The sequence below is a fragment of the Momordica charantia genome, assembly GCF_013281855.1.
Source record: "Momordica charantia cultivar OHB3-1 chromosome 4 unlocalized genomic scaffold, Mcharantia_2.0 BLBB01000004.1, whole genome shotgun sequence".
NCBI classification, from domain to species: Eukaryota; Viridiplantae; Streptophyta; class Magnoliopsida; order Cucurbitales; family Cucurbitaceae; genus Momordica; species Momordica charantia.
The window spans coordinates 21884675-21902725 of record NW_028275162.1 but is presented as its reverse complement, the minus strand read 5'-3'; the positions used below and the strand labels follow the sequence as shown (position 1 = coordinate 21902725).

The 18051-nt window shown below is 33.7% G+C and overlaps 2 protein-coding genes across 4 annotated transcripts; one reads left to right on the top strand and one right to left on the bottom strand.

Moving 5' to 3' along the window:
• Nucleotides 1-215: 215 nt before the first annotated feature.
• LOC111011850 (deoxyhypusine synthase-like) lies at nt 216-6969 on the bottom strand. Of its 2 annotated transcripts, none has more exons than XM_088123478.1 (8): nt 6753-6969; nt 3617-3831; nt 3315-3482; nt 2392-2610; nt 1588-1674; nt 1059-1164; nt 723-958; nt 216-525 (listed from the first exon to the last, which is right to left on the bottom strand). In XM_088123478.1, the coding sequence occupies exons 2-8, from the start codon at nt 3809-3811 to the stop codon at nt 421-423; spliced, it is 1116 nt and encodes a 371-aa protein (XP_087979604.1). In that variant the 5' UTR covers nt 3812-3831; nt 6753-6969; the 3' UTR covers nt 216-420. The 2 variants fall into 2 exon arrangements, with proteins under 2 accessions (XP_087979604.1, XP_087979605.1); XM_088123479.1 differs by having other exon boundaries at nt 743-958.
• A 2620-nt stretch (nt 6970-9589) lies between these two features.
• On the top strand, nt 9590-17910 carry IMP4 (Ribosomal RNA processing Brix domain protein). Of its 2 annotated transcripts, none has more exons than XM_022302202.2 (10): nt 9590-9775; nt 9917-10056; nt 10353-10436; nt 11869-11978; nt 12121-12171; nt 12915-13058; nt 13146-13235; nt 13808-13914; nt 15946-16030; nt 17508-17910. In XM_022302202.2, the coding sequence occupies exons 2-10, from the start codon at nt 9945-9947 to the stop codon at nt 17604-17606; spliced, it is 882 nt and encodes a 293-aa protein (XP_022157894.1). In that variant the 5' UTR covers nt 9590-9775; nt 9917-9944; the 3' UTR covers nt 17607-17910. The 2 variants fall into 2 exon arrangements, with proteins under 2 accessions (XP_022157894.1, XP_022157893.1); XM_022302201.2 differs by having other exon boundaries at nt 9591-9775; nt 9910-10056.
• The last annotated feature ends 141 nt before the right edge of the window (nt 17911-18051 follow it).

Here is an 18051-nt window from a genome sequence, read left to right as displayed (position 1 = left end):
AAAAGAATCCAAATCTCCAACACTATTTATGCATAAAATAGTGTGCCTTCTAAAATAATAAACAAAGGAACAAGACAATTTGAACGAATGCATAGACTTTGCTTTGCTTTCATTTGATTAACCAAATATGAGGAGCTCAGTCTAATATGTGAGAAGGTGAATTCAATTCTAAAATGAAGAGAACAAAATTAAATTAAATAATAATTCCCAGAGAATAATGTAGAACCAAAATTTATTCTTTTGATCAATAGTGAAACAGTTGTCCATTACATAAAGAGAGCACTGCCACGGAGGAGGTATTTCTGGACTAGAACCTCCCCTGAGTTTCAGTGAGGTAATTTAATTTAAGCTCACAGAGTTCACTGGACACCACAAGCCAATTTAAGGATCAAAGATTTAAAATTCATACTGTTACATGGATCAGCGTCCCGAGACTTTGGCAGTAACGTCCTTTTCCTTCTCTCTTCTTGAGGCAAATGTTTCTGCAACGAGCAACGGGAAAGCGATCGTGGCGTCACAATGTACCTGGTTTGCCCATAAAGGGAATTGATTAGAATCACAACTTTATGACATTTAACACGAAGAACAATGAAGAGTGAAACCAGGAAACTGTTCAAATGCAAGAACTGGAAACAGAAGAGGTTTGTTGTTGAAAGAAATTTATGTTAAGACCCAAAAGAATTAGGCAACTTGGTAATGAAAAATGGATGAATGAGGCAAACCTTAACAGTCTTGGCCGAACCTTGTATTTTGCCCCAAGAGACAGCCTCATCGGGATGGGCTCCAGAGTCACTTCCATCAAACTCTTGAGCAGTATTGATGAAGACAGCATAATCTGCACCGTTGCGCATCATATTGGCATTGCAAATATGATGCTTTGGGAGACCCCCACCAAGAATTATCATTCCAGTCTTCCTTGGACTTGCATGGACAGCTTCACCATTCATGGCCCTAATATCTGTCCAAATAACCAAATTCACCTTCATTCCACTGTTTAACCACCATCCCGCACCCCCCCCCCCCCCCCCCCCCCAAACAAAGGGAAAGAAAAGACTGACCTTGAACTACATCAATAATCAACCCAGGATTACGATAAGAGTGGAAGTACAGCATATCCCCCAATGAGCCATCTGTTAATCCAGGACAGAAGACTGAAATATTGTTCTGCAGAATAATATCAAATTCACTGTTTAAACTGAAAATGTAATTCAACTGCACTTGGATGCTTCATGCTTGTTTCTAGATAGTTACCAAATTTCTAATACAATTAGCTAAAATTCAAAAATAAAACATCAGGAGGAAAAACCGAACTTCCAGATTATGTAAAAGTTTGTAAATGAAGCTATCTGATCCTAATAAAGATCTTGACATCATAAGTAATTGACGTATGTCTTAATAAATTTGAGACGACAAAAACTTCTAATTTGATCTCCAAATCTTCATGCTCTACCTAAACAAGATCTAGTTCCTACAATTGTAAGGTTATTGATAATTTTAAAATATAACAAGGAGGCTATAATGAACTATAATTATGACAGCGACTTGATAAACATTAGAACAGGTACAAAGGATTCTATTTAATTTTACCTTATAGGCCCAATAAAGATACGAACTCTTGTCATTTATTTCTCTTCCCAAGCGTTGGATTAACTTGGATGGTGTCCAAATTACATTCTATGAAGACCACACAAAATGAATGAGAAAATTAGATACATATTACAAGGAAAAGTGTTCCAACACTCTTACATATCTGCTGTATATTTTAAAGAAGAGCCTCAAAGAAAATAAAATAAAAAAGGAAAACAGAAGTAACGAGCTCAACTTGCAGAGAGGGAAAAAATTATCATGAAAATGAAGACCTTAGTGTAGAGCATACTAATCTCAGATATGCACTGCAACTAAAGACTAAATGCACTACAACCTACACTCTTAGACGTTCAAGGGATCATTTAACTCATGCCCCTGTTTCCAAATTTTTGTGTATGTGTGTCTGTTTCTTTTTTCAATAAAAAAGAGATGAATAAACAAATATATATCTCTGTGTGTGTATCAATCTTGTTTCTATCATTCCTTTTTTTAAAAAAAAAAAGAAGAGGAAATTACAAAATAGAAAATGGAAAATGAGAATGTTATCAAACAAAATCTCATTCTAAATGCTTGCAATTTAAAAACAAAAATCCAAGAGTTGGATGATGAAAGTGATAGAAATAAGAAACAAGAATTGCTGTCCAACTAAAAGATTATATTCATGTTTAAGAAAATGCAAACAGCAAACCAACAACTTCAACTGTAGACAAAATAAAAATATAATAGAAAGTAAGTACTCTTCAAGTTGTAATACATCAATATAATCTTTTAGTATGTACCTCTTCAAGGATTGAAAGTAAGTACCTCTTCAAGTTGTTCCTTCAACATCTGATCCAAAATTGGAATAATCCAATCCTCGAATTTGCAATAATTATCATTAGGGACCAATAAATTACCAATGCGATTCAACCCTTTTGACCGAAGAAGGGCTCCAGGTAGAGAAAAATCACCTTTATAAGTGGGAGCAAGGCATTTTATCAGATCTTCTTCAATACCACCAGTAGTAGCGACAATCACATCTACCTGACAACATGAGTTGAGAAAAGCAAGAGTGAGATATAAAGGTATCATACAACAAAACCTTAGTAAATTATTCACATATTTTGAAAGTTTTTGTTGCCCCACATTTTCCTATAACCATTATCCATCATGAGTCTTGGCATTAGATGAACCTCTGGTCATTATATGATATTACAAAAAATGGAGCATTCATTTCTAACACGATTAGATGATTCTTGATTCAAGTCTCACGCAACAGAAAGAATAATATACTTATGGCTTGTTAAGTACACTTTTTTCAAAACAATTTTGTGTTTAATATTTATGATTAGTGACTTGTAAAGATTAATGTTATTGTGCATATTGAAGTTATTATACACAAACTTGTGGTTTTCAAAATCCATAAAAGTACACTAAAGGAATTAAAAAAAATACAGACTTTTTTTAAAAATATTTATCCAAGTATGTTTCTCCTAAATCTGTCCTAAAGCCAAAAGACTATTTTGAAATCAATTCCTAACAAGCTGTAGATTAACTAATCAATTTCTACTAGATTGAAAGCATTTTTTAAAAAGACAAATATTAAATACTAAATTGATCCATGCCAACTTGAACATAGCCCAATTGATTAAGACATATACCCCGACTGAATCCCCACTTCATGTTGTTATACTAAAAAAAGAAAAAAAAACTAAATTGATCAACATTATGTATCAGGTATAACTCACCATATGATGTTCAACAAGATAGCGAACTATGTCTCTAACACCAGAAGAAATAAGATTAGATGTAAAACCAAGAAACACTTTGCACCTCGTAGACTCCCTATAGATTGGATCCCTCTCCTCCTCAGAGCAATCTTCTGTTATATCCTCATCGGCAAGCCTCCAATCTAACTTCAATGCAATTCAATGTCATTTATCAAAAGAAAACCATCAAAGATAACTAAAACATATATATACCAAGATGAAGTATATATGTTATAAGCATCCCTGAAACAACGAAGGAACGTGTATTTTAGCTAGCTAACCATTTGATTGACAACTTCTATGGCATCTCCTAAATTGGAGGCTTGAAATCCAGAGGAGACCATGGACCTTAGAAGCTTGGAGTAATTGACTCCTTGATTGAAGTCGTATCCCTCAACTTTGATGCTTCTCCCTTCAAGATTCTCTGATTCCTTAAAAACAGTAGCATGTACCGATGCCAGAACATTGTTTTCCATCTGACCCAATGCTTCACTGCCTGCACAAGGTATTCCCATGAATATGGAACTGAAATCTAAATAAAACTGGTGCTGTGGGAAAGCACATTGCCAACATTTTTTGAAAAACGTTGGCAAAACCATACTTTTGCCGACCTTCAAAAAATGTTGGTAGGGCTTACTTCAGCCAACTTTTTCTAAACGTTAGCAAAGTTGCCGAAGTTATGAAAACGATGGCAGAAGTTTCCATCTGCCAACGTTTTTCAAAATGTTGGCAAAAGTTTCCATCTGTCAACATTACACATCTACTATTCTGCCAACGTTTTGAAAAACATCGACAGATCTACTATTTTGCCAACGTTTTGCAAACGTCGGTATATTTATAGTTTTGACGACTTTTTTATCAAAAATGTTGGCAATATATATTTAATTTTTTTCCAAAATAAAATGCGCTAATTTCAATCCCAACATTCTTGGGATACCTGACTTGAAGGTCAAATACCAAAATATTAAATATCAAAATATTGAATACCAAAATATATCAAATACTACACGTTCAATACGTTTCAAAAGCTACATAAACCTAAGTAGAAGTTTCATGCATTTCAAAAGCTCTACATGACAAAACTTCATAGTAGCCAAATTCAAAGAACCTGAAAAATATAGTTTATGTAAGCACAAAGTACTTATAAGCCAAAATGATCACCACTTTATATATCTGTGAAAATAAAAGCTTGATGAAAACATAAAACATAGCTAAGAGAGACAAATTCCGCACCCACCAACATAAAACATAGCTAACAAAAACAAATTTTGCACCTGCAAACATATAACATAAAACATAGCTAACAAAAATCACATTTCTCACCACAACCACAAACAAAATTAAATTAAATTAAAAATAATTAACCCCATAAAGATCCTCCCCTTAAAGACACAATAATTACAATGCTTAATAGAAGCTACTTTAAGTACACAAACCCCCTCCCCTCAATGCTTGTAGCTTGCGGAGGCTACAATAGCTTTGTAGAGTGTTCACACCAAACAATCACAAGCTTTAGAAAAGATAAATAAGACCATATAAAAGAAACCAAAACATAATACAAAATCAAAAATAGAAATCATAAGTACACAAACTCATGTAAGATTCTATAATTGATGGTACTAAGAGAATAATAATCATTCATTTTCATTCTATTTTTCGATAATATCATGAATGCCACCTCTTTGTTGTTGCCTTCAATTTTTTCTACACACAATGATAGTGACAAATGAACTGACAGAGAACTTTCAAATAATTTTTTCTTCTAACACACCATTACTCAACAACCATCTCTCTCAAACTACAAGTCTTATAATTTTCCTAAAACATCCTTCAATCTATGTTATCTCTCTATTTCTCTCCATACTTCTGTCTCTATTTATCTCTTCTATCATATCGGTCTTCCCCAAAAGCTTTATCTGGTGGTAGTGTCTATGACCATAAGGGGGTTGGGGTTGTTGTTGATCGGAGAGGAACTGAAGCAATGGAATATAAGGGATATTTTATAACTTTATATACGAAGGATGAATTGGAGGACAGTAAATAATTGGCAGAATATTTGATGCTTGTTATAATTAATACTGTTAAACATTTCTATCCATAAGCTACGAGTGACATCAAGTGAATTTGTTCCTTTACCGAGATTTTCAATGATAGTAACTACCTTTAAAGTAAATTTTCTACTGCTTCCATTTTTGTTTCTGCTGTCTTTCCTCCCTTTCTTATTCTAGTGATGTGTAGAGAGGTTGAGCTACTCTGCTTTATGTTGAGTTCCATGTTAATAATCTTTTGATGAACATTTATTGTTGACTTGTAGAAAAGTCAGGCACAAGAATGTTGTACAGTTTATAGGTGCATGTACCAAGCCCCCAAGTATGTGCATTGTAACAAGTGAATCAAGCAAAGAGTTCATTATTATCTATTATAACCCTATTGGACAAAATAAACGAATACAAATTATCTCTTTGGATTAATTTGGAAGTCATTTTTCTATTTCTTTAATTCAGAATTTATGTCTGGGCAATAGTGTCTATGGTCATAGTACCCTTGAAAACTATTTCTTTTTTTCTAATATATATCAGTTTCCTACAAAGGAAAGTCATCCTAAAATTTATAAAATCTCAGGACATGAAGGGGCCCTTTTGCTTTTAGTTATGCTTTTTGGGAAATTGTTTAGTCAAAATATAATTCTTAATTAATGTCTAAATATTAAATTAGTTTTTGATCTTGAGCGTCATTCATCTAGCATTAACTTTAGAATCAATTAATTTCATATATTCCTTATTGGGATATGTTCAACAGAAGTCTTGTCTGCTTCCATCATGGCTTTATTTCATAGTGTTTGTCTTGCATTGCAGGCAAATACATTTCACTTACATCAGTAAAGACAAAATATCAGAATGACAATAACCTCCTAATGTGATCTCTTAACAAAACCAACCATTGACTAACATGAATTCCCAACTCCCAATTTCAAATAATGATCACTAACTAACGTAATCCAAATTCAGGAATTCGTACAATAATGAATTCCAATTCACTAATTTCAATTTTGAGAATTTCAATTGGGGAATTCAAACACCAATTTCCAGTAGAAATTTCAATAAGCACCATCTATCTATGATATAACTCCGAATACAATTTACCATTTCGATACATTAAAAAAAAAAAAAAGGTAAACTGATGTGCTAGGGTAAACACCACTTCCAATTCATAAATGCACAATAGAATAGCCAAGCAGAAGAAATACAGAATAAAAGTTACAATGCCGAATCCCAAAACTCACATCTTTCACCACCAAAATCGACATTTACACATAATTTCTAACTTCAACGTGGAAATTGAGCAACCAGTGAAGCAAACATTTTGAAGAATTATAAGAAAATTATAATAGATTGGAAAGAGGAGTGTTTGGCATACCTTGGAAGAAGGAAAAGAAGTTCGAAGAGGCTGAGGACGGTGAGCAACGTTGCAGAGACTCTGAGACCTCCAGAAACGATGCGGCGGCGGCAGTGGTTTCAGCGGGATGCGGCGACGGCGGCGACTTCGGTGGGGAGCGACCACAGTGGCATAAAGGAAGAGAGGGAAAAATCGAGGGGTGGAGGCGCGGATTGAAATTTGTTTAAACAAAATAAGATTTTGCTGAAAACCACCGTGTTTCAATTGTAATAATAATAATTATTATATTATTATTATTATTATTATTATTATTAAATAAATAATAAAGTGTGAAAGATATAAAAATTGAAAAAGAGAGATCACCTCGTTAGTTTTATATTTTTGAATTCTAAAACAAATTATTTAACTCAGTTTGAAAACTATTTTATTTTTCCATTATATATTTTTTTTAAATTAGACTTGTTTTCTAAAAAATTCTTTATTATATTTTTCGTTTTTCTTTCAAATACATTTAAATTTTTAGTCAAATTTTAGAAATAAAAATAAGTTTTTATAAATTACTTATTTTCATTTTTTAGTTTAGCTTTTATTTTAAAAAATGTTATTGAAAATTTGTTAACCAGACAAATGTAAAGTAATAGTTATAAGATTAATTTTAAGAAAGTGCAAATAAAAAATAAAGTAGTTATCAAACAAATTATTAATAATATAAAAATCTTTTTATTCACACCATCGTAATCTAACATTTTCTATTTATAGAAAAAATTAATTAATTAAAAATTTTGTACATTAAAAAAATAAATCTTAAACAATTAAAAAATGCTAACATGTTAGCCATCAAATCATGGGTAAGTTTATTATATTATAATAAGTATTCGCAAATGTGACAGCTATTTTCAAAGTTTTGTTTTTTAAAATATTATTATTTTCAATATTAATTTTTAAAATACTATTTTAGAAATAATACACCCAATGTTTTTATAAAAAAAACGTTCGGATAAAATTACTTATCACAACATTTTTAATAAAACGTTTGGATGTTTTATATTATCCCAGTGTTTCCACAAAAACTTGGGATAAGATTAATTCTCTCAATGTTTTTAGTAAAACGTGTCACCCAATAAGGGATCTTTGTCCTACGTTTTTATGAAAACGTCGGAATATTTAGTGCACAATTTTGGTAGGTTTGAACTTATAAATTCATATTCCCAATATTTGTTGCAAAACGTGGTAATAAATAGCATATATATCGACGCTTTTTATAAAACGATGGGCATCTGATTACTTCTCGTAACGTTTTTAATAAAACTTTGGGATACAATATGTTATTCTAACGTTTTTACAAAAACGTTGGGATAAGATTACTTGTCTCAACATTTTTAATAAAACGTGGGGATGAGTAATCTTCTCTCAACGTTTTTGTAAAAGCGTGGGAATAATGGATCTTTCTATAGTTTTTATTAGAACATCGGAATATTTAGTGCGTAACATTCATGTATTTGAATTTATCAACCCATGTTCTCAACGTTTGTTGCAAAACGTCAGAAGAAATAACATATATTAATACTTTTTAAAATGGTTGTCGAACTAATTCTAATGTTTTTATAAAAACGTTCGGATCAGATTACTTCTCACAACGTTTTAATAAAACGTTAGGATACACGTTATTCTAACGTTTTTTCAAAAATGTTGGGATAAGATTACTTTTCTCAACGTTTTTATAAAAGCATGAGAAGAAGAGATCTTTGCCAAACATTTTTATTAAAACGTTAGAATATTGATGCGTTTGAATTTATTTGCCTATATTCCCAATGATTTTTTTTTTTCTCAATAATTTTATAGAAACGTCGGCAAAACTTATAATTGTCCCTACTATTTTATTTTCGTCGGGAGAAAACGTTTTCTCCCAACTGACTTTTTAAATGTTGAGAAAAATGTCATTGGGAAAGTAATTAATTCTTGCAGTGAATTAGACTTTTGCTCCAGCAGCGAAAATGGTGATACTTTTCTTCACGGTGATTGAAGTCGTATCCCTCAATTTTGATGCTTCTCCCTTCAAGATTCTCTGATTCCTTAAAAACAATAGCGTGCACCGATGCCAAAACATTTGTTTTCCATCTGACCCAATGCTTCACTGCCTGCACAAGATATTCCCACGAATATGGAACTGAAATCTAAATAAAACTGGTGCTGTGGTGTACCACACCTTACCAGTTACCACTTCTGAAAATAATTCCAAAAATTAAACAGTTCTGGTTCTGTGTGTGCACCCAAAATTCTAAAAATAGTCGTCTTGGGTCATTGACGACCACTAACCACGATTTTATTAATTCAGACAAATTCAACTCCCAACCGCCATTGTAACATATAAAGTTCTCATGCAGTGTACCAACGAAACTTTTTCTGAATAAAAACATGAATGTTCTCATGCAGCCTACTCGAGGACAATCTCTCTCTCGGCTCCTCCTCCTTCCTTTGCCCACTGCTTGATTCTATATTCTGTTTCAAACGCTCGGTTTCTCTCAGGTATGTTCCCTTCCTTTTCTCTCTATCTTTACATCATTCACACCGTTCATAATCGTTGTTATTCATGTTTTTCCTCCGAAAAAGTTTCGTTGTTTCACTGCTTGCGCATTGTATTGTGTTATAATGACGGTTAGAAGTTTGTTTTTAGTCTTTCGGGGTGATTCTGATCTGGGATTTGATTGATAGTTGCTACGGTTACGTGGTTATGGATTTGCACTTGTGATTCTTTTTCTTCTTTTTGGGCCCAAATATGTCCGTACAGGTAAGACCGAACCGAACCTGAAATTTTCGGTTCGGTTCGGTTGCTTTTAAACCATAGCCTCTTCTTTTGTAACCTACTCGTGCCGTCCCTCACCCCTGTCAGTTCACGAGTCTGCTCTCTCTCTTTCTGTGATCATCTCCGGCGACGGCAGCCATATGCAGCGGCGAAGGTGACCATATCCGACAGCGGCGACGCTCTCTGTGAACGACCCTTAGTCTCGAGTCGACTCTCACCTCGCCGAATCTCTTCATCCGTGGTACGTCTTGTATACAAACCCATGTTCGGGGATCTGCTGGTCGAATCAGTGCAGATGAACCTTGTGTCCATGATTATTTTATTCGATGGAGGTTTTTTTTTTAAGGTACTTCGTTTTCCGTTTTGTTATGCAAGACTCTAGGTGGGGATTTAGCGAATAGCCCAGAGCAATGTTGCGAAGAAACATTCGGCTGAGGAGGGAGTATTTGTACAGAAAGAGTTTAGAAGGCAAGGAGCGTTTGCTTTATGAGAAGAAGCGGAAGATTAGAGAAGCCCTTGAAGGTAACCCATATTGCTCGGTAAAAGGAGAGTACGAAGTAGGAGGATTAAATAACCCTTACTAGTCAAAAGAGTCACATAGACTTTCTAATTGATTTCTATATTGAACATATAATAGTTACAGAAACTATTAGGAGAACACCATCGTGGTACCCAAAATAATGGTTGTATTAAAAGTATTATGAGGAGTTTGAAAATTTGTGGTTGAAGGTTGGTCTATTTCTTCCCAACCACACTCTAAGCTCCTAAATTGGGAATGGTTAACTTTTAGCTCCTTGTTGATTTTTTTTTTCCTGTAGAGGGAAAACCTATTCCTACTGAGCTTCGGAATGAGGAGGCAGCGCTTCGTAAAGAAATTGAACTCGAGGATGATAATACAGCAGGTACTAGTTTATGACTACTCTTCAATTAAATGGGAAAATGACCACTTATTTCTGTTCTCGATCCTTCCTAACGAATTCAACGAAGCCAATGACTTACTTTTTGGGTCTTGAATGTGTCCTTAGGCAACATCAATGGTCTAAGATTCCCTGTTTCCTCTCTGTCTCTTTCAATTCTTTCATATTTCTTGGTGAAAAAATGGAGTTTAAACTTAAGAATTTTCATGGAGTATATTAGTTATAGTGTGCGGAAGAGATCTTTCTTCATTAGTTTAGCTGGTAAGTTGTGGAGTTTTTTTTTAAATAATTAAATTAGAAGGAAAGATAAAATCTCATTATTTATACGTCAAATTTCTATGTGATTAAATTCTTTGGTTGAAAACAAACATTGGTGGAAGTGTAATGACTTCAGTGTATGTTGAATCCAAAGTTCTTAAAAAAAAGGAAAAGGTTTGATGAAGTAATATTTTGGGTGCAAAAAATCTCAAATAATAATGGGTGGTTTATGGAATCGCTGGTATTTAATATGAAGGAGTCAAGAAATGTATTACAGTTCCAGTAGGGGTGAACAAGGGTGGATGGAGTTGGAAGATGTAGAGATGTTGGAAGATTTTAAGAGGAAGATGAGTGGAGGGAAGGTCGACGGAGAATTTAGTCAAAGAAATTCTAGTTGCTATGGGGGAAAAAGAGAAAGTGGAGAACACTTTGTGCAAGTAGTGAAAGAAAATTTGAGAGAAAATGTAGTGGAAGAGGGAAAAATCAATTGGGAGGAGGAGGATAAATATTTGGGTGAGGAACAGCAGGGGGAATAAAGTTTTAAGGGGAATAGTGAGGAGTTTTTAAAGGAAAAAGAAATGGATTGTTAAGAAGAAAATGGAGTGTGCTCAAATTGATTGGGAGCATACATTAATTGTAATGAGATTTTAATTCCATGATTATTGGTACACCATTGTGGAAGTGAAGATAATTTTCAGCAGGCTGGCAAGCTAATGGGGCAGCAGAATCCAATTATGGTCATGAAAAAGTCACATGGTGCCAAATAATTTCTGGTTAACATAGTTGGTGCATCACGTAAGCATTAAATCGGCAGAGTTAACGGCGAAGATGTACTAGACACAATTGAAAGCGTAGGGACTAACAGACACAACCTTTGAAGTTCAAGGACCAAATTTATAATTTGACATTTATTTTAACATGATGTTTTGTTTCTTATAGTAGAGGTGAAGGGGAAATATCAAAGTAATAGAAGGCAGGGAGAGTTTTTGCAATTTTTTAAAATTGAATTATTTGAATTTTTATTTAAAAGATCATTGCACTTTCTTATGTTCGCATTCTTAAAAGAATTCCTGAATCTTAATGACAAATTGTACGTGCTAGTTGGTTTCAAGTAATTTTTGCTAATATTTGATTGCTTTTTGGTGTGCATCAAATTCAGTCCCGAGGACCCACATTGATGATGAGTATGCAAATACTTCCGAAGTTGATCCAAAAATTTTGATAACTACATCTCGGGATCCAAGTGCACCTTTGACACAGTTTGCAAAGGTTGGTATAATCTTTCTTTCTTTCTTTCATATTTTTAGACTTTTTTTAGACTTTATTCTCTCCTTCATAATTTATGTGGTTGATAGATGCAAAAGGATAGCTCTTGGCCTTAACTGAAGTTTTACTGGCAATCTAAACACAGGAATTAAAAATTGTGTTTCCCAATGCTCAACGAATGAATCGTGGTGGTCAGGTTAGTGTTCATTTTGCCTACCTTCTTGGTTTCTCTATTATTTATCCATTTCTACATTTAGCCTTTAAGTTGGAAGTTATTATTCTTTGCAGTCAAATACCATAAGGGGCCTTTTGTGACTTGAGCCTTTCTTGACATAGGCATACTTAATTATATTATTTGATAGATAGTTGATACTTAATTACACTATTTATGGATGGCTTTAAATTAGTAGCATGTTACAGATACTTCTAAATTTTCTCATAACAAGAACCTTGGGTGGTTCATGTAGTCAAAGGAGCAAGTGGTTGATCCAACGGCTTCAAGGTTATGGGTTCTAAGTTTTTTGATAGTCAGATAGCTAGGCCGTTAACAACTCATGGGCTTTTTAATGCTAGATGTTGGAAATGTGAAAAATGTTTCATGAGATAAGCTAAGATGTCTGTAAGTTGTAAGTTGGTCTAGCCACTTTTAGTTGTGAAATGTTTCTAATACTATAGTTTCGGGAGCAAGAAAATGATTGAAACTATAGTATTATATAACTTGCAAAATAAGAAAATGTAGAAGAATAACCCTTTTCTCTCCAAATCTTGAGTACAGCAATTGTTAAAGTTCTCCTTTTGAAAGAACTCATCAAATTTTTACCTGTGACAAAGAAAATTGAATGTATGATGTGTTTTTGGTTAAGTGGTGGTGGTAGTATTCTTATATCCTCCTCATTTGTAGGGCCTTTTGTTTGATGAAAATGTTCTATTATTTTTCAGGTTATCTCAGAGATTATAGAGACCTGTCGTGCTCACGAGTTCACTGACGTTATTTTAGTTCATGAACATCGTGGTGTGCCAGATGGTTTAATTGTCAGCCATTTACCTTTTGGTCCAACTGCATATTTCGGATTGTTGAATGTGGTAAGTGTTATTTTGGAATTCAGTTTTTTACTAATGGTTTTTTGCTCCAGGCGGGGCTTGTAGGCTCATCTTTTGTATCCAATTCAGGTGACGAGACATGAAATTAAGGACAAAAAGGCTATGGGAACAATGCCTGAGGCCTATCCGCACATAATTTTGAACAATTTTACCACAAAGGTACCACACATGTTTTGAATGATACCATCATCTGCTTGTCATTTTACATATTTCATGAAATGTATATATTCCTTTCAACCACGCGTCCTTTAGCTTAACATTTGTATTGCATTAGCAATTGTTACATAATGTTAAAATGCTGAATTTGTATTTCTAGAGAAGAAAACAATGAAAGAGGTTGAAGGTGAAAACGAAAACTTTCTGATGTACATTATTATTAGCTATTTTTTAAATCTCTAAGTTATTTGATTTCAAAAGTAATTAGTCTACTATTCAGTCAGGATTTTCCTGTTTTTGACATGCTGGTACCAGTATATCTTATCATCATTTTATATTTTCTCCCTGTTGTTCCCATAAGACTCCATTTTTTCTCTTTCTATTTGCCACCATATTCCATGTTGGCATGTGTGTTTGTGTGGTTGCATGTTGAGGACGTCTATGTCTATACGTTTTTCCTTATGCTTATTGCTCATTATATTTTGATAATGTGTTCTTCAGTGTCTTTTCTAATTTGTATCTTTTATTATATTTTTCTGCACCTTTTACTATACATTGTCCAATTTTTTTTGTAGTTGGGTGAAAGGACAGCCAACATCTTAAAGCATCTATTTCCTGTGCCGAAGCCAGATACTAAACGTGTGATTACTTTTGCCAATCAGTCTGATTATATTTCATTCAGGTTGGTTCACTAATGAATTTTCGACCCGGTTGACATTGTTTTCTTTCTTGATTGTTTCATAAGTAGTCAACGTTCATGTTAGAGGCAGATTTTATTGGTGAAATATGGACCTCAAGTATTTATTGGTAAGATGGTAAAGAATTAAGGTTGGTGGATGCTTAAGGAATTTTGTATTATCCACCAACCTACTGACTAAATGGAAAATTGGGAGTATATCTGTTGTTTTTATATCAATTTCAGGATGCAAGAACCTTGGATTTAAATAGTCAGATGATAAAATTTGTGGTAGATTAGTAAGTTCTAAATATAAAAATGTATGCGCTTTTGACTAGCTAGAACTTCTTTATTCCTCGGTGGTTAATTACTTTTGCATTCAAGTATGGCTTTTGTTATTTCTCTTTCTCTGATTATATACGGATTATGAATCTGTGCTCAAAGATACTAGAGATCAACTCCCTATTACTCTTATTGGTAGAGAAGTTAAACAACAAAAAGGGTTCTTGACAGAGATGAAAGAACTTGACAACAATGGTAGGAAGAAGAGACTCATGCTCCCGTTTGCGAATCACAAGATAGCCTGGAATGCTTTTCTCTCCCTGATCAGTGAAACAAGAAAAGAGAGTGATAGAGACAAAAAGGGAGACCTCTGCTCCCCTCCCTCTCCCCCCTCTCATAAAGATTATATTCTGAAAGGAGAATCCCCCGCTAATGAGAGCTTTAAATACGGAATGGTTAACCCACCAAACAACCCATTCTATATTGACAAGATTTGGAGAGACAAATACCTTAAAATGGTTAAGTTCTTTTGTTGGGAGCTCAGCCACACCACAGTGCAATCAACACACAAGATTTGGTCCAAAAGAAGCACCCCCACATTGCTCTCTCTCCAAGCTGCTGTTTTTTCTGTTTTAAAGAAGCACCTGCACACCTATTGTTTGATACTATGGGAGCTGGCCATGCCCGAAGTCGTTACCTTAACCGCAAGGAGGGGGATGCCGAAGGCAGGGCTAGTGACTGTAGTGAAGTCGTAACAAGGTAGCCGTACTGGAAGGTGCGGCTGGATCACCTCCTTTTCAGGGAGAGCTAACGCTTGTTGAGTATTTTGGTTTGACACTGCTTCACACCCAAAAAGAAGCGAGCTACGTCTGAGTTAAACTTGGAGATGAAAGTGTTCTCTTAGTTATCTCTTGGTCTAAATGCTCCCCCCTCTTTCATCACTACTATAGTTTTGCCTCCCTTCTATCTAACTGGAGAGCCTTTTTGTAGCCCACTCATGGGTTCCTCCCTTTTGTATTCATATTTCATATTATCAATGAAATAGTTTCTTTTCAAGAAAAAAAAAAAAGGCTGAGACATGGGCATATTTTCATTTCTTGTGATTTTGCTGCTGGATTTTGGAACAAGGCTCTATTGTCCTTTGGTTGGCAAACCCCCTCCACAAAAATCCAAAGGCAATCCTTCAACTGCTTCTGGTGAGCCATCATTTTAAAAAGAATGGAGGAATTATATGGGTGAATTTGGTCAGGGTCTTCCTTTGGAGCTTATGGTTATAAAGAAACAAGAGGATATTCAACGACACCCACCTTCCTTTTAACTTATTTTTTGACAGATTTTTTACTCCCCATTTATTAATTATAGTCTTAATGACTTGATAAATTGTTAGGCCTTTTCGTAATCCAATTTTAAGGGACCCTTTTGTATATTTCATACCATCAATGAAATATCAGTTTCTTATATATTAAAAAAAAATCGAGATCATCATTGCTTTTCATTGCAACGCTTAGTGGAAGAATAAGATTAGTGGTAATGTGCCTAAGGTTATTCAAGAAAATTTAGCAAACGCATGAACACAAATAGAAAAAGTTTCAATTTCTCTCTCTGTACAGTTAATTTTTCATTTAGAACTGTCTTTAAATGGCCTCGTGAATGAAAGTGTTCATTCATTTTTAAAAGTTGTGTTTCCTCCGTAGTAAGTAGCTCTTTGCTAATTTTTGCTTGTTTTCTTTGATGATTTGGATTTTAAAACTGTAGGCATCATATTTATGAGAAGCAAGGGGGTGTTAAATCAATTGAGCTGAAGGAGATCGGTCCTCGGTTTGAATTGCGATTGTATCAGGTACCTATTCTGTGATTCAGTTCATTGCTTTGTCCATAACATGCATTTCAGTTGGGCTTTCACAATATTGGAGAAAGCATTTTAGTAAACAAATATTAACGAGCACTCAATGGGTTCAAACGTTTTACTTGTAAGTATTTGATAAACAAACAAATTAACTAAGCAACCATGATCTATGTTTATAAGGTCAAAAAGACTTTGTTTATAATATTTTCTATCATCCTTTTGTGTTTTGTTGGACTATGCGATTTCGTTCAATTTCTCTGACACTAAAATTTCATTTGATAATGATTTTGTTTTTTGTTTTTCGTTTTCAAAAATCATGTTTGCTTCCTCACAATTGCTTTGGTATGCTACACATTTCTTTAAAAAATATTTGAATTCGTAGCTAAATTTTAAAAACAAAAATAAAATTTTAGAACTTAGATAATTTTTTTCTTTAGTTTTTAAAATTTGACTCAGATTTTGAAAATGTTTTTATAGAGTATATATCAAAGTAAGGAAATACATGAGTAGAAGTATGGTAGAATCCAAATGGCTAAAATAGATTGAAAGATAAAAAGATAGGACTACAATTATCTCCAAGTAATTTGACTGGACCCCCTCCCCTGTTGAGATTACTCAAGTCTAAACTAAACTGACCACCTTCATCCCTTTCCCGCAGTCTATTTATAACAAATCCCTTCTAACCAATTTCGTAACTAATTACTAACATACCCTTACTAGTCTACTAATATCCCTAATTACCCAAAAAATTCCTATCAAAGTAGTTTTTATAAACTTGATTTTCAAAAACAGAAAATCTAAAATGAAATGGTTATAAGCTCTTTTTTGTTTGCAGTTGTTCATACTTGATTTTGATTTTAAGTCTGGCAGGCTTTTCTGGTTTCTCATGCAGTACTAGACATCACCTGCAATTTTATCAAAGATTAAAAATAAATTGGTTACATCTCAACATTATCCTAGTACTATTAGTAATCTCAATTTTCATGTTGATGTTACAGTGAATTTTTTTTCGTATCATCTATAATATCAGAATTTTATGACATGATGAAGTCTATTATTAAAAAATAATCCAAACTATTTTGCTCTGGCCAATAAGATGGTTGTGTAATATAGATGTCTTCAGATTCTGACATTGTTAAATTTTCTCAGCATTCATAGAATATGGTTGTGTAATATGAAGATTGTTGCTCTAGCTTAATGCTTTTATTTTTGTTCACAAGATATAGGTTGTTCTGTGGATTAATTCTGAAATATCTGGATCTGATCATATTTTATTAAACTTTTATTTTTTCTTCATTCGTTTTTCGTCTTTTGATCCGTATCACCAGTCCTGCCTTGCCCGTGCTCATACGATTAGAACGAAACTTGCAGTTTTGTTGTGTCGGAGTATTGTTTCTCGGCTGGTAAGCCAATAATTATTTCAATGTGTATCTTAATTTCCCTTTCTGGTTTTCTTGGATGGTGGTTGCAGATCAAGTTAGGAACTGTTGATCAAACGGAAGCTCAGAATGAATGGGTGATTAGGCCATACATGAAAACAACCAAGAAACGCAAGTTTCTTGGTGATTGAGAAACAGCTAAAGTAAGCAGCTTATTTTCTTTTGCACAATCACATTGTTTTTCTAAAGGTTATATTTTGTTGGGTTGGCAATGCCAAATTTTCTCTAGATTATTGACAGATTTAGCTGAATCTTTATATTAGAAGTCAGTTTTCTTGGTGGAGAAGTAAAAGGGAACGAGTCTGACTTTTTGTATTCTTCACGTCCTAGATTACGTTTGAAAAACATGAAAGTTGGTGAAGGATTAAACAAAACACAGAATGAGAATGAGAATTATCATTCGAAAATACCAAATGAATGATTAGATTGGGTGAAGCCTCCATACTTACCCGTGTATGAGATTGTTTTTCTTTAATATCTTTACGTCTTATCGGTGTTTAAGATCAAAATAATAATTATTTCTAAGAATAAATTTCTTTATAATTACTAAACAAATATTACTTTGCAATTGATATA